Genomic DNA, 23,010 nt, shown 5'->3' with positions numbered 1-23,010 from the left:
CAAAAGGCCCCGAGATTTGAGTACCCAACATGGGTTCCTCCCGGGTTTAAGGACGGGGATGACAATACTGTCTCACCATTGTGGCAAGATAGTGCTCGTGAGCCAAATGTGGTTGGAGATCTGAGGAGATGTTAGCTCTGGATAATGTCAAAGTGTTGGATCATCTGGTTGTGGACGGAATCCGGGCCTGGAGCTGTGTTTTGTGAAGGGTTAAGAGCCTGCACCAATTCCCATGCGATGAAGGGTAAATAATACAGTTCAGCATGATGCAAGTTGAAATAGAGGAGGGTCTGTTCAACTTGGTATTTCTGCAGGTGGAAGGTAGTGGGATGCCATCACCAGGTGTGTCTAAAGATGTTCTGCAAGGACCAATGGATCAGTGCACAGAGCACCTTGGAGGTTTAGGCCATGGACAGTTGACTGTCGCTGGTCGCCCAGAAGGCTACAGAGCTTGGATCAGACCTGCGATGAAGAGGCATACGTTCCCTGCTGGGAATCATAGTGCTCCTAGCATACCTTTTCTACTCTGCTTAATAAGGTAATGAGCTTTAGCATGCAGACGCTTAAAAGCGAGGAAGTTGGTCTGTAAAGGGTGTCGTTTAAATTCCAAAGTACCCATCAGCAGTCCTGGGCGGTGACTGCTACATTCTTGGTCCATCTTGGTACCAGTCGACGACGAGGGGGAGCTATGGATAGGAGGACAGCCGTGCCAGCAGCATGAAGAATAGTGGCAGAGACTCCTCGCACGATCGCATCAATGCAATTCAAAAGGGAGGTGTCAATGTGCACAGCAGATGTATATGAAGGCCAACTGGCTCTGTGGAATGCCCAACATGGGGGGCTGTCTAAAAATGGTTAAAATGGCTCTGAGCACTATGGGACTTAACTTCTGAGGTCATCAGTCCCTTAGAACTTAGAACTACTTAAACCTAACTAACCCAAGGACATCACACACATCCATGCCCTAGGCAGGATTTGAACCTGTGACCGTAGTGGTCACATGTTTCCAGACAGTAGCTCCTAGCACCACTCGGCCACACCAGCCTGTGGAGGGCGGGGGGGGGGGGGGGGGGGGGGGGGGGGTGTCTTTCTGCCTTGCGACAGCAGGGGAATGATAGAATCACCGGAAAGACGACACTGTCACAACGATCGTCAAGGGATGACCAATGTAGGGAAGCCACAAGTCCAGATAGGAGAGCTAGGGCAACTGTAATTGAAGACACAGAAATTGAAGTTTGTAATAAGTTAGTCAATTAGGAGACCCGTACCTGTTGAAGTGGCACTCCCCCACAGTGGGTGGTGAGCACTGGAAGTCCTTGAGGAGGAGGGACAGGAGTGGGAGTTGCTCTATTAAGGTAGACAGTTCAACATAAGGGAGTGGCCTATCTGAAGTAAGGTAGACATTGCAAACAATGATGGCTGGAGTCATTTGCACTCTAACCACTATTACTTCCAGGTTGGTATGAAGAGGGATCAACTCACTAATGACAACAGAGCAAACCAAAGTGCAGGCCTCACCAGAAGCTACCCCAGGGCCGGCGCAGTTCCAGCAGAATGGCCAATAACCATGAAATGTTGGAGTGTGCTCATCATGAAAGTGCATTTCTTGAAGAACAAGACAGAACACAGAATATGAGGAAACAAGACGTTGTATTTCCGGCAAGTGACGATAGTCCAGTTTGCAATTCCACTGGATGATCACGTGACGAGAGTCCAAGTTAGAAATAAAGAAGCTGAGAGGGGGTCATGTCACTCAGTCAATGGTCATCCCCGACAAGGATGGGATGACATCTACAAATAAGATGTCAGACTCAGGTTGTGAAGGTGGAGATGGCACCTTTGGGATCACCGGAGGGGCCTTGTCTTGGGACTTAAGTTTCTTATTATTATCTTTCAGAGGTGGAGGAGAACAGAGCACAGAGAGAGTAAAGGCGTCTACAAAAGAGAGCAGGCGACCTTGGGGCGTCTAGATGGTGAGTCTTGTGGCCAAGTTGTGGTAGTGGGCTTGTGGCCTAAGAGATACTGGGAAGAGGGGCCCCAGGAGGGAGCCCCATCACTGGCAGGTGCCAAAGAAGGGGGGCACACATCTGGCTGGGGAGGGGGAATGGCTCCGGGAGGGGAGGTTATGGGAACTGCACGGGAGGGGGAGGGGAGAGGGGGATGGGGCTGGGGTAAGGAAGCTGTAAGAGGGGGAAAGGATGTAACAGAGGTAAAAGTTCAAGAAAGTGACAGTGGATGGAGTGTCTCATATACTTTAGGTGAGCCTCAGCATAAGGCTTGTACTCTTGGATCTTCTTTTCTCTCTTTTACACTGGGCAGTTCGGTGAGTGAGGGGAGAGACAGTCAAAACAATTGATAAACACAGGTGGCGGAAAACAGAGGCTTCCCTCATGGATTGGGTGTCCACAGCCACTACACAGAGGTTCCACCACAAAGCGGGAAGACATATTCCCAAAATGCAAGCACCAAAAGCACCTAATGGGTGGTGGGACGTACGACTTCACGTCACATCTGTAGCATATAACCTTGACCTCCTCTGGGAGGATATACCCCTCAAAAGCCACAATAAAGGTACTGGTATCAATGTGGTTGTCTTTGCGACCCTTCTACATGAACAAAATGAACAATGTTTTGCTCTATATTAGTCTGGAGTGCATCATCAGTTTGCAGGATGCAGTCCCTATGAAAAATCACTCCCTGGACCATACTCAGGATCACAAGCATGAAGAGCTGCAGACTCAGTGGCAGAAGAAGCTCTGATCAACAGGGAGTCCAACTGCATCTTACTGAGAGACTCTTCTTGACCAAACATGTCCTTGATATTCTCCACAAAAAGTAATGGCTATGTGGCAGTGAATGTGTCCTCATCTGTCCTAGTACAGAAAAGGTAGTGGGGAAAGTGCTTCATCCCAAGTCATCAAGCCTAGCCCTGCCCCCCTGAAGTAGTCAGGCAAGGGAAGGCTGCCAGGTCATACGAAGCAGCATTCAATGATCCTTCACCATTCAAAGAGACATCCGTTTGAGAGCAGCCAGATTTTTGCAGCTTGATATACTCCACGCTCCAAGCATCCGCCCTGATATCACCCGCTCCGATCAGGGGCTCTCCCATGGGCACCATCCAGCGACAGCAAGGGCCGCCTTGCACTGTGGCTGTTGCCAGGAGTTCCAATGCTCCAGGAAGACAAGTAACCACTCCTGGCATATGATTCGAGGGAACAGCTCAGGTATCAATAGTGTGATCCCTGTCTTGTCAGAGGGTTAAATCAAATAGGTAAATAAGAGCCCCGCCTCATGGACTGGCTACACGTGCTGGTGACCTAGCAGGGTGGAGGAAGAAAGAGGGAAAGAGAGGAGAGGAATCCACGCTGTAGACACTAGGGAGGGAGATGTTCTACAAATGGATTACACTAAAAACAGAAAATTTAGGTGTGCAGGTCAGACCTCAAGTGGGGACCTAAATACCAAAAAGAATGAAAGAGGACAGGCAGAAGAAACAAAATTGCAATCAATACAGGGAACTAAGTGGATAGCCAGGTCTATACAAGTCAGAACACAGAGAGAGGGAAGGGAGGGGCAATGGGGAAGGAGCAAGGGTAAGGAGGGAGGGGCAGGGTGAAGGAAATGCAGCCAGGGAAGGAAGAAAGAATGTGCTGCAATACTTTTGGGCTCTGTGTGTGCCATGCACAAACTCTCAACAGAGACAGGGCAAACAATTCCAATGACATTAATGCACACCGATTAAAGAATCAAAGCATCATTAATGAGATACAGCAATCAAGAGCATTTTGAAGTGCCTCTCTATTGCTCAGTTCCTTATCTGTACAATTATAATTGCATGTCTTTCTTCGTATTATTGTTCTTGCAGCTCATTCATTCATTTAGAAATCTCGTCTGCATCATATTTCAGAGACAAGCCGCAATACATGAAAACTGTGTGAACACTGGACTAACATTCGGGAGGACGATGGTTCAAACCCATGTCCAGCCTTCTAGATTTAGATTTACCGTGATTTCCCTAAATCACTCCTGGCAAATGATGGGATGGTTGCTCTGAAAGGGCACAGCCAATTTCCTTCCCCATCGTTGATGCCATCTAAGATTGTGCTCCATCTCTAATCACCTCAATGTCGACGGGACATACACTGTGATCAAAAGTATCCGGATGCCTGGCTGAAAATGACTTACAAGTTTGTGGTGCCCTCCATTGGTAATGCTGGAATTCGGTATGGTGTTGCCCACCCTTAGCCTTGATGACAGCTTCCACTCTCGCAGGCGTACGTTCAAACAAGTGCTGAAAGGTTTCTTGGGAAATGGCAGTTTATTCTTCACGGAGTTAAGCACTGAGGAGAGGTGCTGATGTCAGTCGGTGATGCTTGGCACGAAGTCAATGTTCCAAAACATCCCAAAGCTGTTCTATAGGGTTCAGGTCAGGACTCTGTGCCAGCCAGTCCATTACACGGAAGTTATTGTCATGTAACCACTCCGCCACAGGCCGTGCATTATGAAAAGGTGCTCGATCGTGTTGAAAGACGCAATTGCCTTCCTAGAATTGCTCTTCAACAGTAGAAAGCAACAAGGTGCTTAAAACATCAATGTAGGTTTGTGCTGTGATAGTGCCATGCAAAACAACAAGGGGTGCAAGACCCCTCCATGAAAAACACGACCACACCATAACACCATCGACTCCGAATTTTACTGTTGGCACTACACAAGCTGGCAGATGACATTCACTACGTATTCACCATCCCACACCCTGCCGTCAGATCGCCACATTGTGTTCCATGATTCGTCACTCCACATAAAGTTTTTCCAGTGTTCAATCGTTAAATGTTTACGCTCCTTACACCAAGCGAGGTGTCATTTGGCATTTACCAGCATGTGCGCGGATTAGGAGCAGTCGCTCGACCATGAAATCTAAGTTTTCTCGCCTCCTGCCTAACTATCATAGTACTTGCAATGGATCCTGATGCAGTTTGGAATTCCTGTGTGATGGTCTGGATAGATGTCTGCCTAATACACATTATGAACCTTTTCAACAGTTGGCGGTCTCTGTCAGTCAACAGACGAGGTCGGCCTGTACGCTTTTGTGCTGTACGTGTCCCTTCATGTTTCCACTTCACTATCTCATCCGAAACAGTGGACCTATGGATGTTTAGGAGTGTGGAAATCTCATGAACAGACACATGGCACAAGTAATACCCAATCGCCTGACCATGTTCAAAGTCCTTGAGTTCTGCAGAGTGCCCAATTCTGCTCTCTCATGATGTCTAATGACTACTGAGGTCGCTGATCTGGAGTACCTGGCAGTGTGGCAGCACAATGCACTTAATATGAAAAACATGTTTTTGGGCGTGTCCGGATACTTTTGATCACATAGTGTAGAAACCAATCTTCCTTCCTTCAAAACTGTGTACAAATCAAGACTTCCAAGAATAGAAAGAATTGTGCTAAATTTCTCGTTATTAAAAATTTCAACAAAATATTCTTTGTGCTATAGCCTGCATATATTCCCAAGGTGTAGACATGTTTTAAGAGTATCATATTCTGCACTCTTACCTCCTGGCAAAATGCCAGTCTGTCATAGTGTCATCATCTAGAACTTGGTGGCAGTGATCCATTAAATCTCATTATGATTATTCCACAACAATTGCAGAGACACACCACAGACCCATACTGTGCAGTATGATGATGTTTTTGTTTCCTCTCATAAACGATGTTCAGGCAGACAGTGCAGACTTGTCTTCTGGTTCAAGTCTTATAGTGTACATATTTCATACTTTCTGCATGTCATGAGACACATCACCATGTTGGTCCAATGTAAGATTTTCCACAGTCGAAAAGGATGCGAAAGACTGCAGGTGTGTGAAGCCTGAGGTTACCTTTCACACTGTCTAGAAAGTTCTTATCTTTGTAGTTGGTTAGACAGAATGTGAGAGTCTTCAGTATAAGAAGCCCTAGGTTAACTTTCACAAGGTCCAGAAGATTTCTTATTTTTGCAGATGGTTGGAAGACAGACTTGATGCCTTTCTTGGTCAGCATTCAAATGATTACTGAGGCAAGCCCAATAGAAGGAAAGAAGCAAGAAAGGAAGATTAAGAAGTCATTAGATATGGAGTTCTTGCTTCAATTAGAAAAAGAAACTGGTTGTGTCCTTTCCAAAGGAAGCATTCTGGTCCTTGCCTTAAGTGATAATAGGAGACTACTGGAAACCTAAATCTGCATGTTTGGTTGGGGAACTGAATTTTGGTCCTCTCATATATGACTCAAAGTGCCACTTCAATCAGCAACCCCATCAACTTATTCATAATAGTTTCCTTCATGCAAGAAGTGTGCCATCACTAACTAATAATGAAACAAGCTTAACACATGAAAATCAAAACCTTGTTTCAATATAGAGAGTGTTTCTTGGAGAACAACTCTCATGACCAGTGAATGAGAACTTAAATCATCAATACATAACTTGCATTCAGTCTCCCACTTTTAAAATTTTCACAAATGATGATGAATTTCTGAGTTGGTACTTGCAATAGTCCACAGAAGTCCAGTTGTTTCATTAGTACATACACGGGTGACCTAATATCATTGTGTGTCTTTATGGCACACCATCCTATAAATTGTATAGATGGGATGGTGTGACTGCTTGCCAAGTTCCAAATGACACCTTTGTTTTTTACTACGAAGTTTGTATCTTATTGTATTATAAGCAGTGCTCATTCACAAAACACAGTTTTTTTTTTTTTAAGTAACATAGAAATACTCAAACATATTTATTGTGCTGTATTTCTGACATCCTCTTACTCGTATCACTTTATACTTTGCTTGTATTCTGTCATAATTTTTTGCTCAATTTGCTACATCTTCATATTTTATGAATCCTGTATAAAAACAATTTTCATTATGTAATAACAGAAATTCTTCTTCTGATGGAGGTAAAAATACTTGTTTTATGGGATTATGTTATATAAGTGAGTGCTTACAGATACTCTTATGTATTTTCAATTTATTACTGATTTAGCTAATATTTGTAACTTAAGGTACACGTGACAGAAAAGAAACATTATTCTGAAATATCTCTTCTTAGTTGCTACGTAGAGCAATTACATGTTATGTTTCTTATGTTATTCTTATCAAAAGAAGTTCAGACAAAATTATGAAAAGGATAAAGTGCTGCTTTCCATACAGTGGAAATGTCGAATCACAGACAGGCACAACAAGAAGGCTGCTAAACAAGTAATCTTTCGACCAATAAGCAATCTTTTGAAATAGACAAAAGACACACACACACATATTCACACAAACAAACTCACGTACACAGGATCACTGTCTCTGGCTGGTTTGCCTCCTGGGTTTTCCATTGTTTGTAAGTCAGGTAAAGTTACACTAGTTTTGCTAATTGTAACTGACACCACTGTGATCTCCTGAAGACAAGAATTTAATGTCCCATTGACTATGAAGTAATCAGAGATTGAGCAAAGGTCAGATTATGGAAAGATATTGGCTGTAACTTTTCAAAAGAACCATTCTGGCATTTGCCTGAAGCGATTGAGAGAATCACAGAGAACCTAAATCTGGATGGCCAGCCTGCCAAATGAAAGTCCAGTGCGCTAACAGCTGTGTCACTGCTCAGTGTGAGTTCTTGATAATTCAGTGCAATTATTATGTAAAAATACCTTTTAACCTGTGGATCTTATGACTTTTGTTTCGCATTTCCTGTGTTATGTTCTTTGAACACGCACGCGCGCGTGCGCGCACACACACACACACACACACACACACACACACACACACACACACACACACACACACACACACACACAGAGAGAGAGAGAGAGAGAGAGAGAGAGAGAGAGAGAGAGAGAGAGAGAGAGAGCCAGCAACAAATGCTCAGAATTCAAAATACAAAGCTGCACGTTAATAATTGAGAGGTAAAATACACTGTTTAGCCATAAAATTATGACCACCTGCTTAATAGCTTGTTTATCCACCTTTGGAAGAAAATACTTCACTGATTCTGTGTATCAGTGATCAGACAATTTCTTGGTAGGTTTATGGAAGTGTGTGGCAATAGATGTCTATGCACAGGTCATGTAAATCGGGTAAATAACGGGCTGCTGATTTGTGAACATGGTGATAGTGCCCGATAGTGACCCAGATGGGTTCCATAGGATTTACATCATGTGAATTTGGTCACCAAGACATCAAATGAGTTCACTATTATGCTCCTCAGACCACTGTAGCATGGTTCTGACACAGACACACTAATTGTATTGGTGAAAGATGAGAAGACATCAAGCGTGAAGAGATGCAGGTGGTTCACAGATGTCAGCATGTCTTTGATTACTACCAAAGCTCCCATGCAAGGACAGGAGAATGTCTCCTGTAGCATAATACTACTCCCAACAGCCTGCATCCAAGGAACACTGCAAGTCTTGAGCCACCATTCACTTCAATGATGGTGTTTGTGGAGGAGACCAAAACATGATTCACCCAAACAGTCAACACATTTCCATTGATCAATGGCTGAATCCCAATGGTCCCGTGCCCACTGCAATTATAACTGATGGTGGCATTGGGTCAACATATGAGCACACAGGAGTGGTCTGCTGCGGAGCTCACTGTTCAACAATGTACAATGACTGTTGTACTCCAAAACGCTTATGCATACACCAGCATTGTGTTCTTTTGGCAGAAACATTACAGATCACCATCTATCCTACTTTAAAGCACCCAAACCTCATGTTCTGTGAAGAGTCATGGATGTCCAACTATTTAGCACCTAGTGACAGTTTCAATGTCCTACCTCTTTCCATAGATGCACAGACGGCATGAGAACATTTGACCAGCTACCCCCTTTTCGAGATACTCATTCACAGGCTCTGCATAATAATAACCTTATCTTTGTCAAAGTTGCTTATTCCAATGTATTTCCCCATTTTCAGCCCATATCTTCGCTAAGTTGGTCCCTCGTCCACGTCTGCCCCACTTACATACTTTTTGTTATCACGTCACATGGCTGCAATCCGACCAGGCGGCATCCAGCATCATAGTGGCCAGTCTTCACAAGGTTTTGGCATATCAGTGTACATGTAAGTTTTGTATCTGAATTTCTAACAATATTAATACATGAAAAACTGTGACAGCTGTCACTATCACTTGAAACAAGTCAAATAAAGAAACTGTGTTAAACTCACCTTAAGGTCACTACCTGGTAGAGTGCCAACTCCATTCTTCCATTCAAGAACTTTCATGGGATCAAAGTCATCACTGTCAATATCGGTGGCCTGAGTTGGTGGCTGGCTTTGTCTCACTGTGATATCCTGCTTCACGAGTTCTATTTTGACATCATCCTCTGGTGGCAACTGTGCAGGCCGGGGAGAAGCATCAGGCCCATCTGGTTTGACCACTTTTATCAGTGTTACTTCATCATTCTGAACATGGGGTGGTGAAAATGAATCGACTGCCTCCTGCAGGCAACGGTTTAGGTCCTGTGGATAAAAATTTAAATTTATTTTTAAACTAACAATTTTTACTGGGCTGTGCCTACATTTGTGATACTGATCAAGAGACAAAAATTTACGTGATAAAAAGTTTTAGAGAGAATTCTAACAACAGTATATATCAATAATCATGAGTAAGAATTATGAAATAAAGAAGTTGATTAAGCTGCAATAATCTGGACTGTAAAACACAATAATCAGTTGACACATCAAGTGTGAGTTCTTTAGTTCAGGTTGTGACAAGAGAGTTTACACTGCAAGCTTTCGTCAATTGTGTTTGAGTTCTTGGTGAATTTTGTTTTATTGGGCATTAGGCTGTAATCCAAGGCCATCGCTTTAATGCCCATAAAACAAAATTCACCAAAGGGTCCACCGTTCCAAAACTCCTTTCCACTCCTCCCACCTGTTACAAACTACAACATATCAAATCATGGCTCATGGCTCTTACCATTAGGAACAGCCCTGATGTAAAATCTGCTCCACGAATTCTAACAGTAGCATAAACCCTAGTCTCAGCACTGACAGAACATACACAGCCAATGTAGCCATGACCTGCAAGAGATCTACTAGTTGACCTTTAGGTCTTGTTCAGTACAGCATGATAACTGTATTCAACACCGCCCTGTGTGAAGATGGGCTTTGGGTGCCCCACATGTACTTAGCTGTTAACATGGACAAAGTCTTAATTTATACTAGGCCCTTTATCCTTAGTTTCTCCAGTTCAATTGCTCTCCTCCTCGGCTAGTTTGCCTGATCTCTCACTGAACAATACGAAAGTTTTAAGGGCTAACCATGTTTTCTAATTTGTATGTTCCTCATGCAGTTCCAAATGCTACTTATTTCAAAACTAGTTAGTAGACATTCCTCTTACACAAATATTGTTAATGAGAAATTATTCAGTAATGGCACGAAAGCATAAAAAAAAGTGCAATGACATAGTTAGAATAACTGGTTTCCCAGATTTTTATAGCTTTCATTTTGATCAAAGCAGAGGAGACAACAGCAGTTACCACTACAAATGATTTCTTACATGGGATACTTTATTACATTTGAGTTTCAGCAACACTAGTATATTAGTACAATCTTTTATGAGCTAATATTTATATGTTAAAATAAATTGGAATTTCTTGAACTGCATTTTTTGGAGTCTCCATTACCTTGTTCAGAAGGAAAATAAAATTATAAAGTAATGTTATTTAGTAATCAGTGGAACATTAAACAGCACGACTATCTTCCTTTTATCTTTGTTTCTTGTGAAGATATGAACAACAGTAAGCCTTTTTTAAATAGCACTCTAGCTGTCTTTATTCAGAAACCAAATTCCTGCTGAAAAATGTATCACAGAATACTTTCATATAAATACGACATTAGCAAAACTGTCACACAAAACTGACTTTGACCCTTCTGTAGTAGAGCACTGCACTTGTACCGACAATAACAAAACTCGTCCACTTGCTCGAGTTGGCAGCAAACAGACAGAAACACAAGGAAAATGAACACTGGCCCTTCAGTCAACCATCTCTAGTTGGAGGTATGTGTGAGTAAAATGTGTATCAATGAAAACGAGGTAGAAATGATGCTGATCTATGGTAAATGTAAGTTAGCAGAATAGTAATTGCAATAACAGTTATAATGCAAGATCATTGGCTAACAGCCCACATGTCCGAAAACATGTTGGATTGTCTGCTTTGCTTAAAGTATATAGCATATTTTTAAAGATGTTACCTATTTGTTACCTTACTTTCCTATTATGTTTAATAACAACAAGTTTGTGGATAACCAGTGAACTTATAATATGCTGACCACATACTTTACTGTGTAAAACACAAGGTCATCTGCTAAAAACTGATATCATATCCGTAGAGTCTGGAACTCATTATGCAATGTCAGGTGTAGGTTGAGATAATTTTGATTGCTTAGTGCAACATAGTTTTATCCTAAATGCTGCTGTTTTTGACTAGCCTTCAGAGTTCCTTCCCTTACACCATGTTTATACTGGCAGCCAGCTGAGCAGTCTATGTATGCAAGCTGGGCGAGCAACATTCAGAACATTTAACATTTCTGGTGCGTATCAGTGGCTGAAGCAAGCCAGCAGAGTGACACATGGGGTTCTGTGGTAACGGTCACACCTCTCCCATCAGATTTAATGAAAACCTGCACTGCTAATACCACTTAATGAATTCCTTTTGTCAAAATCTCTCAGATGATGTGGAAATGACTTAGTTGTTGCTTTTCACATATCGTTGAAAGAAAGGAGAAGTTGCTTTGCTTCCCCCCCCCCCCCCCCCCCCACATACACACACACACACACACACACACACAAAAAATACTTTCTGCTTTGTGATCTAACAGTTGTCAAACAACGTTTTCAGTATCTTGAAATGATTACAGAATATTATTGCTGTCAACATGAATCACCATGTGTACTGTCTGTGTGTTGATCCCCTGTTAATATTTGTATTCCTGCTGGATGTTGTACGAGATGATTACATACCATTGTTGTTTGCAAAATAGTTCAGCTTCAATAGCCATCATTTCCTGTCAATGACAATATTGGGTATGCTGATGGATATTTTGATGTTCCTATTTCCACACACACTGGATTTCATTTATTCATTAGCCCAAATGAAATTCAACAAATCGGGTTGCTTTGAAGTCCATATAATTGTATAGATGTTTTTCATAGTCCAAACATCTGTGAAGGAGAGGTGTCCTCAAGTTCTTTAACCAGAGGTACACGTCATCTCCTAAAATGAGGTTTAGTATTTTATTCTGCATTCCTTCAAATCTTTTAGTTGAAAGCAGTAACAGTTTTGCATACATAAGTTTACAACACATTTTGTCTGAACTTGCCTCTGTCAGATTGTTTACTGTAGGTGAAAACATCTATGACTAGAAATTCAAACAGTGGAAAATCCAGTATGGAATAATGACAATATTATGAAAAGGATAGTTGCTACTTGCCATATAGCAGAGATGCTGAGTCACAGATAGGCACAACAAAAAGACTGTCAAACAAAGCTTTTGGCCAAACATGCCTTCTTCAGAGTAGATAACCAAAAAAACACACACATAAAATGCATGAGACCACAGCCCCTGGCTGCTAAGGCTTGGCTAGATCTGGCCTTGGCAGCCAGAGATTGAGGTCATGTATGTGTAGAGTTGCATTTGTGTGTGTGTGTGTGTGTGTGTGTGTGTGTGTGTGTGTGTGTGTGTGTGTGTGATATACTCTGACGAAGGCCTGTTTGGCCGAATGATTTGTTTGACAATTATTTTGTTGCATCTACCTGCAACTTCGCATATCTGCTACATTGTGAGTAGTAACTATCCTTTTCAAAATATTATGACTACAAATTCATAGACAGACTCACCAACTGCATCGTTTGCAGTAGAATAACAATACTCTTTATTTTAGAAAATGCTGCCAGAATTCATTCCATCTGTACAACCTATGCAGTTTTTTCTTTATGTCTTATAATAAATTGTGGAATGTTAAGTAGTTTATTAAGGAGCTTGGATGTTACACTGCTACATGTAAAAACATGAAAATTTCAAAAAGGAACATTTAGTACAACAAGGCACACTGTCTTATAGAAGATTTAGCATATCAGTCAGTTTGGGCAATAAAACATTTATAAATATATTTGTAAAATAAATTCAAGGAAACCACTCACCTATAGCTTACAGATGTGTGGCACACAGAAGCAATCAACAGAATACAATATTTACACTAGCTTCTGAGCTCTTGTTCTTTCTCTAGAAAAAGGTACACACATTCACATTCTGAGACATAGTGTCAGTCTCACCACAGCCACAGTTGCAAGCATTTGGATGTCTGTGTGGTTGTGTCATGAATGTGCGTACTTTTTCTGGAGAAAGAGCAAGAGCTCAAAAGCTAGTATAAGTACTGTATTTGGTTTAGTGTTTCTATGCCCAACGCATTGGTGAGCTATAGTTAAGTGACTATCTTTCCTTTATTTTACATATTATCACATCCAGGAATTTCCACTGTTGTTAAATAAATATATTTGTATTTTTGGCATCTGCTGTTTCTCATCTCAACTACAAAGCAATTGAGTGAAATGTTATGTCCATCCAAAGGAAAGTCTCTTCTTGCATTAACTTATAGAACATTCTCCACTACTAGTTTAGAATACACAATGTGCATTTCACTTAAATGTAGGGCATGGGCAAGAATTAACTGCCTGCCTTTTATAAGGTAAAATATGAGCGACTGGAAGACCATAGCATTTAAATGACCTGTTGAGGGAAAATTCAAATATATTTGGAGTTTCCTATTCATGGATGATTTTAAAGTTACATGTGGGCCTAGCGTTACATCCACATCCATAGTTGGTAATTCAGTACCCCCCCCCCCCCCCCCTCCCCGATGCTACACTGCGCCCATGCAGAATCTTGTCAGCTTGTGGTTGTAGCATTAAAGAAATTCAGTAACCCACATTTACTTCTGAAAGAAGTGACATCAACATTCCAAAAATTCTTTTGTCCTTCAGTTAATTCCATTCCCACTAATACATGGCCTAGAATGTTGCAAACATTAAGTTATTCTCTAATGCCGGTTTTCAATAAAAGGTTTGTAAATCAAGTGCATGTCTGTCTACAAATACCAATACCTGACAACAACCACAACAAATTACAAAAATATTTTGTGTTCTGTTGTGCCTGCAGCATTGTATATATCATAATAATACATAAAGAAAATGAAAGCTCCAAAACTATCAGCAATGAGGTTATATATTTTTAATATTAAAATTATTACCTCACTGTGGCTAGTTTAGGAGCTTTCATTTTCATTATGTCTTATAATGAATTATGGAATGTTAAGTAGTTTATTAAGAAGGTTGGATGCTACACTGCTACGTGTAAAAACATGAGAATTTTTAACTACAAACGGTCTTCAAGATCAAATGAGAAACATTACAGAACTAAAAAGTCATGCAAAGTGAAAAGTAGCCATTTGCTTTACATGTAGAAATCGAACAATTATTAAGAAAAATAAGTTCAGTAATAGATCTCATGTGTGTTTCAGTGTCAGCCTGGTTCATCCCGTGAATACAGCCCTAGAAGCAGCTCATAACAGCGTTTACTTCTTGTTACAGATCATGTAAGCCTACATTAGGTTGCTCTTGCTTTAGTTTATTTCTACCTTCTCTTTTTTAATGGATGAACATTAAATTGGGAATGTGTTATTCAGTTCAGGACAGTGAACTTAAATAACCTTATATATGATATCCATGCATTACATAAAACAAATCAATAATGCAATTACAGAAAAAGTTTAATAGTTATTGTTTAGCTACCTCTGAGAAATGCCTCATCACCTGTGTGTTACGTGTGCCATCTTCTTTTGATTTTACAGCTGCACATACTGTGGAAGGAGATGGACTGACTGCGGCAGGAATACTGATGATGGTGGTCCCAGCAGTTGTGAGAACAGAGGTTGTACGTACACTATCTTCTTTCATCTTGGGAGCAACTGATACAGTTGCATGAGGTGATGTACCAGCATTGGGAATAGTGATGAGAGAAGCTGTTGCAGTGCTCGTGGCAAGCACAGAAGTACGTGTGTTATCTTCCACCATCTTTGGAGCACCAGATGCAGAACGAGGAGATGGGCTAACAGAAACAGGAACAGTGATGACGGCAGTCGTTCCAGCTATTGCTGCTGCAGTTACAGTACAGCCACTATCATCCTTTGCTTTGAAGGCAGCAGGTACGGTTCCCAAGGCTGAACTGCTAACAGTTGTAACACTGGTGATACTAGTTGTTGTGACAGTTGTGACAACAGTATTAATACGTGTGCTGTCTTCCTTAAGCTTAGGGACAACAGATAAAGTCCCATGAGATGAAGTGACAACAGCAGGAACAGAAATGACTGTGGCTGTCCCAGTAGTTGGAACAACAGCAATAGCACATGAGCTGGGAACTAGCTGATGTTTCTGCTGCTGCTGTTCTTGCTTTAACTTCTGCAGTTGCTGTTGTTGCTCCTGTTTAAGTTTCTGTAACTGCTGTTCCTGCTTTAATTTCTGTTGCTGCTGCTCCTGTTTCACTTTCTGTTGAAGTAGTTGCTGCTGCTCCTGTTTCACTTTCTGCTGCTGTTGAAGTAGATGCTGCTGCTGTTCTGGTTGCAGTTGTACCACTTGTTGCTGTTTTTGAGGATGGTGTTGTAGAAGCTGCAATTGCTGTGGCTTTTGTTGTTGTTGTTGTTGTTGCTGCTGCTGCTGCTGAGGCTGCTGCTGTTGGACTCTTTGTCGTTGCTGTGCCAATGGCTCTGGTCTTGGCTGCTGTGGTTGCAACACAGGAGGTGCAGGAAGTATCACTGGCTGCTGGGTCACTATTGGCACAGATTGGGTGTGTGCTTCTGAAGGCACTGGAGTTAAAGTTAGTGTACTGGATGTAACTTCAGGTATCAGCAAGCCATTGGGCTTCACTGTTGCTGGTTGAAGTGTAGGTGTGGTTGGTAGTACTTTTGAAGAATCACGAAGAACTGGAAAAAATGATAATAACAATGAAATTATTAAACAACAAAAAAAGCAAAGATTCACACATGTTACCATCAATCAGTCAGAAGATAACTATGTAGTTATAATCAAGCAATAAATATCACTGATATTCTTTTAGCATTAGTCTTATGTGAAGAGTCTTTGAGGAAATCCCCTCACAACTAACATTTCCAGAATGAAACTTTCAATCTACAGAAAACTGAACATGCAATTAACCATTTAACATACAACTCTGAGTTATCTCATTTTTATTATTTTGATAGAAACTTAAAATCCTGAATATACTCAAGCAACTTAAGAACCGATCTATGCAAAAATAAAACCCTGCTTATATCTGTTTCAGCATTGATAGTTATGTGTTTGGCTGCAAGAGCAAGTCTGGTACTACATTTGCAGCTTGGCTATCATGTTTTTGTTGAAATAGTTGCCACTAGATATCATCTATATCTCTTCTATATTGTTGTTTAGGAAGAAAAAAAAAGATAGATTACTATAGTGATCCTGAGGTCGAGGTTGAATTTAGCAACTCGAAAGTGAAGAAAAATGTGATGTTATTTCACTAGAGACCAAAAGTGACTACACTTGGGCAGCTGAGTGACAATTGCTCACCTGTGGTATCAGATAAATACATCCACTGCACTCCAGCCAGCTCCTCCAAAATTTATGTTAATAGGAAATTCATGGTTAGATTTGACAGCTACACATAATACACAGGCTATTTTAGTCAAATTCCAGTGCACGAGTATACGCAGGACTTTGTAATCGGTGGTTTTCAAAATTTTGCAACTCATTATTCTGAGCTTTAAAAGCACTCTTTATATGTCTATATGTAATGTCATTCATAATGGGATAGTTTTCTTTAATCAAAAAATATTATTATTTGGAACATAATTTGAAAAAAAAAATCGTTAAATTAAGCGGTTAAATGTGTTGATACATTAACAAGATGTGGGATAGAGTTAAAATTAGCTGATGGAGCATTAACTACGAAAGCAAAATTTATAATTCAAGTCCTAGTTTGGAATACCTCCATTGGTCACATAATTTAATTTTTAAGTTTGTTGCATTTTAAAAAGATAAAAGAAAATTGCTTCATGTAAAAGAATGGGGGGGTGGGGGGGGGGGGGGGGGGTGGGGAGCACTTCATGGCAACAAAAAAAAATACAGATGTGAGAAAAGGGGTGCATTTACTGCAAAAAAAGTAGTGTGTATAATAAATTATTTACATCACACATGGTATATTGCATACAGTGAACATATTGCAACAGCAGACCCTGATTTAGGTGGGGACAAAACTGGGTACCTGCCCCAGGTGGCAATTTCATGGGACATAAAATTCAAATAACTTGTTTCGCAAAGCATCTAGCATCCAGCACACACTGTTCTATTGATTATTCATTAGATTGTGAAATGCATCCCAACTGGTTTTTGAATACATCTTAAGCTGATTTCTGAACATTTCCTAAGTCACATGTCAAGTGTTCTAGGGAGAAAAAAAAATCTTTCCCACAGACAAAAGGGAATTGTGTCACATTAGTTCAACTGAATAAACAGTAACATTTGAACATCAAGTGACGATCACTATATGTTTTTGTGATTAACTGAGTGTGTGAATAATCAGCATTATTATCATTAGCAAACTCCACAGATTTAAACTTAAACTACCGTAATGGAACTAAACGGCTAAGAGGAATAACTGGTACAAAAGATTATGTATTGTATTTTCTTACAAATCTAATAGACCAGTCAAACAGCCCAAAAACAACATGAAATCGATCCAAGAAAACGAATTTTTGCAGGAAATGTTTACCAGGATACTACACTACTAAGTGACATAAAATAAAAATATGTAAATAAAATAGAAAGAAACTTCCACATGGCAAAAATATATTAAAACAAAGATTCCAAGACTTACCAAGTGGGAAAGTGCCAGTAGACAGGCACAATAAAATAACACACAAACACACACCGACGGTTGCTTCTTCAGGAAAGAGGGAAGGAGGGGGGAAGACGAAAGGATGTGGGTTTTAAGGGAGAGGGTACAGAGTCATTCCAATCCCGGGAGTGGAAAGACTTACCCTAGGGGGGGAAAAAAAGGTCAGGTGTACACTCGCGCACACACACACACATATCCATCCGCACATACACAGACACAAGCAGACATTTCTGTCCCTCTCCCTTAAAACCCACATCCTTTCGTCTTCCCCCCTCCTTCCCTCTTTCCTGAAGAAGCAACCGTCGGTTGCGAAGGCTAGAAATTTTGTGTGTGTGTGTTTGTGTGTCATTTTATTAAAATACAATACATAATGTGACTTAGGAAATGTTCAGAAATCAGCTTAGGATGTATTCAAAAACCAATTGGGATACATTTCACAAGACATTTCTGTCTGCTTGTGTCTGTGTATGTGCGGATGGATGTGTGTGTGTGTGCGCGAGTGTACACCTGTCCTTTTTTTCCCCCTAGGGTAAGTCTTTCCGCTCCCGGGATTGGAATGACTCCTTACCCTCTCCCTTAAAACCCACATCCTTTCGTCTTTCCCCCTCCTTCCCTCTTTCCTGAAGAAGCAACCGTCAGTTGCGAAGGCTAGAAATTTTGTGTTTGTGTGTTATTTTATTGTGCCTGTCTACCGGCACTTTCCCACTTGGTAAGTCTTGGAATCTTTGTTTTAAAATAAAAATATGTTTATATGAAAGACATATATTATAAATGTACACACATGACCACGATTTTGTATGTAAGATCGATTCATCAGTGTTAAAATACATTATGTTTTTATATAGTGAAGAGCAAATCATAAGCACACAAAGAAAAAAAGCTTTCTGGGGTTCAAAACATAAAAGAACTAAAGATAAAACTGAAGAAGTAAATAAATCAGCTTCAAAGATGATAAGATGTCTTCATGAAGCAGGTACGTCATTATGAGGCTCTCACTATTGTATATGGTGTGACAAAATTCCATCACTCTTTGTATGGTCGCAAGTTGTGTTTACTGACAGATCACAAGCCTTTGCAGTCCCTGTTTTATCTGTCAAACCCAGTTCCTATATGCACTGTTCAAAAATTGCAATGATGGGCTTTGTGCTTTGTTGCTTTCGCAGTATTAGTATGAAATTGTGTACAGACCTACAGCAAAGCATGGCAATGCAGACGCCCTATGTTGCCTTCCAATTGGCCCAGAGACTGATTTTGGTGCATCTGCCGTACCTTGTTGCCAAATCAACGCACAGGACTCTGAATTGCTAGAATCATTTCCCCTGCACCACACAAAAATATCACAGGCCATGGAAGCAGACCCCAATCTCAAGATTTTGTTGTATTACATTCACAAGTCTTGACCTCCCCCATTGACCAGTATCCAGAACTCAGCTGTGTGCCGATATTTTGCACATCGGCATAACATTTCAGTACAACAAGGTGTGGTTCTAGTTCAAAACGTCAGTGGACAATCGCATGTGCTTATTTCCAAAGTGTTGCAAAAGAATGTGTTGCGACTTCTCCATCAAGGACATTGGGAAATTATTCACACTAAACAGTTAACGCAACAGTACTGTACTTGACAGGGCATGGATGCTGGCATTGAACAGATGATGTCACAGTGTTGTGTATGCATGGAAAACCAATCTGCTTCACCACAGACATTCTCAGCTTGGCCTAAGATTCAATCGCCATGGCAATGAGTGCACATAGACTTTACAGGACCATTTTGGAACACTCGTTGGCTCATAGTGATAGACTCTTTCAGCCTCTGTGATGCCTATGGCTTCTACCAGATCATGTAGCACCATTCAAGTGTTGCACTCCATATTTTGCATAGTAGGTTTGCCAGAAGTACTTGTGTGAGAGAATGGACACCAGTTCACTTCACATGACTTTGAATAGTTTTGTGAACAAAATGGCATTTGTCATCTCATAAGTGCTCCGTTTCACCTGCAGTGCAACAGAGAAGCGGAACGTCTCGTACCACTTTTAAGCAACAGATGGCAAAGCTTCACACCACCCACACTTGGAGAGCAGGCACTGCAACTCTATCTCACCTCCTATTGCTCCCATCCACAAGACACACCATCACCAGCAGAACTTCTGCACAGCCACTGTCATTGACGTTGCTACACTTGCTACACTCATTGCAGCACCCGACGCCACCAATGGTCTGCAAGTATCGCTTTGTGCCACAAGTTCTTATTCTTTTCAGGGTTTATCACAACTGTGGGCACTGGGAAAGAGGCATAATCCAGGAATGCATTGCCTCTTCTATATGACTGTAAGTCCCGATGATTTGCAGGGCCGCCACCATAACCAAATTCACGCATGTCATTTGCTCTGTGATTCTGCTGCTTTTCTTCTCCCAGATTTACAGCCTCACAGGACTGTGCAGCCTTCAGCCCTGCTGCCCCGGTTGCCAAGCCAATGGACCTGGCCCCGTCATCGCCATCATCACCCCAAGACACGCCCTCAGACCTGGACGTGTGCCCTGGCAGCTGTTTTCTGGAGGATGTTCCTGTTGCTTCAGAAGCCAGATGGTGGGGTAGTCTGGCGTGCACTGTTCATAGGCACAGCTCCTGGCTCATCTCTATGTCCAGAATCCTGCCTCCCTCCCCATTGTCGTTTGCAGCCCCAGTACACGGCGACAGTGGCATTTTTGGGGGGGGGGGGGGGGGGGGGAAGGGGGGGGGATGTGCTGGTGTAAGCTATTGCCAGCACTCCGGTTGGCAAAAAGGCTGCTAGAAGATTGATAGTAGGCACCAGAGCAAGCAAGCCTATCAGGAGGGAGGCCAAAGACAGATTCACAAGAAACAGGCCAACAAATCCATCTCGGCCGCTTGCATTTAGATAACTGCTGCGGACTGGAGGGCTCAGTCAGTCAGTCATCTAGTGAGTCAACAACTCGAATCATCAGTTGCAGCCCAGTGCGAGTCGCAGTCGCAACTAGCTCAGAGTCAGTCAGTACCTAGCAACCAGAGTAATGCACATAGCGGGACTTGTACTTCACCTGCAGTGAAGCTAACATGAACTATTATGTAAGAGTTTGTACCACAACACGTGGACTAACTTAAGTTAAGTAGCTTCCTGTTTAAGTTAATAAAGAGCCTTGTTAATTCATGTGTGCAGTTTGTTTTATAGAAGAGGATACCAGCCACCAAGCAGCATCCTCTCCTTGCTTCCCATGGTACAAGTGTTCAGTGACAATGAGACAACACAAAAAACTGTGTACTGTCTTACTACTCTGTTGTCTTTACCGGTTGTATATTTCCTATAACTAATTTCATGTCACACAAAAGAGTTATTAGCTAACAAAGCCTGCTACTTTATTGAAGGGTTCATATTCTCCCATTCACAAAAAATCTCACTCAGTATTTATTTGTGAGTCTTTTTAAATAATGTATTTCAAATGTCTAAGGGTAAGGGACACCACTATCATGTTTCTGCCACTGTTTGGAAAGATCGTAGATCTGGGGGCTGTGCGGCAGTGATTATCATAATGACGAGCACTGTTGCAGCCACTGTGGAAAACAGTGCACTGTATATGGGGATAATGCCATTGGATGGAACATGACAAGAAAACGGTCGTCTCCTTCTAAGGAGGATTGACACTCCACCTTCAGGAAGACCTACAGGGTTCAATGAAGATTGTTTAAATGCTTTAAACCAATATGATTTATGTCATTGTTCTCAAGAAAAGCCAACAAAAGTCAGCAGTTGGCCATATGTGCATCTCTATTTGCCCATCATCAAATGGTTCGCAAACAACACCAACCACTCCTACCCTTTATTGTTAATGGAGATGAGGAATGGTGCCTTTATGGTAAAATAAGGAAAAGAAGTGAATGAATGAGACCAAACAAAGAACCAATTCCCTGTACAAAGATCTGCATGCATCCACAAAAGATAAGGTTGTGCATCTGGTGGAACAGTGACAGTGTGGTATGTTACGAATTGCCTCCCTGAGGTGTAACAATCACATCTGGCATTTATTCTGAACAACTGACACATCTTGCAGAGGTAAAACAAGAACGATGAGCAAAAAGATTGCTTGAAGTGATTCTGCTCCATGATAAGGCCTGCCCTCATTCTGCTAGACTGACAGGGAAGGCAGGGCTGGGAAGTCACTCTGCACCCACCTTATTCAGCTCATTTCCTGCCTGAGATATTCACCTTTTCTACTCTCTATCAAACAATCTGCGAGGAACTTGCTTTCCAGATGAAAGTGTGCTCTGAATATGTCTTAATTAGTTCTTTGCCTCTAAACCATATAATTTCTATAGTCATGGAATTGAAAAGTTCCCTGGTGTTGGCAGACTGTTACAAATAGTGAAGGAGAATATATTATTGATGACTAAAATCTCTGTTATGTGTATGCTGTATTTAAAAAATTTATGGAAAAACGCTATGAACTAATGCACCAACTTAATAGTGCAGGAGAGTATGAAAGTATACGAAATCTTGAGTAGACAAACAATATTTCTGAAAACAAAGGTACAGAAAAAGTGTCAGCAGTTTAGTGAAACAAAAAGCCATGGAAGAAATGAACACATTTATTCACACGCAGCTGTGTCCATGAATGTCTTGTATAGTTAGGAGCTTACTAACTAGAAAATTGAGAACTGGTCGTATATTACTGGTATTTTGACTAACAGATCTTCCTACAAGATACTACAGTCTTACAATACTGTACTGAAACAACAATGTCCTTACTTTTTAACATGTTTATTAATGATTCTGTCAATAGTTGCAGTATTTATATTAGGCAACCAGTTTTGATTGTTACAGGTTCATTTTCAAGCCTGACCTACTGGGGTTGCACTGACAGTGTCTGATCTTAATAATAAGCATCAAAGTGGCAACAAATAATTTATAAATGTTTGCAGAATGAATGTCACAATCCACACATGCCTCTTACCAAGTTTATTTTGACTTGGTAATAGGCAGAATATTAATTGTGCCTTGATGACAGATTTAAATCAATACAATGCAACAAGAATTTTTTTAA

At 41.2% G+C, this 23,010-nt stretch overlaps 1 protein-coding gene across 6 annotated transcripts in view; it reads right to left on the bottom strand.

Annotated features, from left to right (window-relative positions):
- Positions 1-23,010, bottom strand: part of LOC126356406 (lethal(3)malignant brain tumor-like protein 3) — an 89,371-nt gene that overhangs the window by 54,699 nt on the left and 11,662 nt on the right. For all 6 annotated transcript variants that reach the window (XM_050007368.1, XM_050007370.1, XM_050007369.1 and 3 more), the window contains 2 exons: positions 14,840-16,005; positions 9,192-9,485 (listed from right to left, as the gene is read on the bottom strand). In XM_050007368.1, the coding sequence (XP_049863325.1) occupies positions 9,192-9,485; positions 14,840-16,005 (1,460 nt within the window). The remainder of the gene's footprint in view (positions 1-9,191; positions 9,486-14,839; positions 16,006-23,010) is intronic.

Source organism: Schistocerca gregaria, chromosome 1, assembly GCF_023897955.1.
Source record: "Schistocerca gregaria isolate iqSchGreg1 chromosome 1, iqSchGreg1.2, whole genome shotgun sequence".
NCBI lineage: Eukaryota > Metazoa > Arthropoda > Insecta > Orthoptera > Acrididae > Schistocerca > Schistocerca gregaria.
This window is presented reverse-complemented; position numbering and strand designations above follow the sequence as displayed.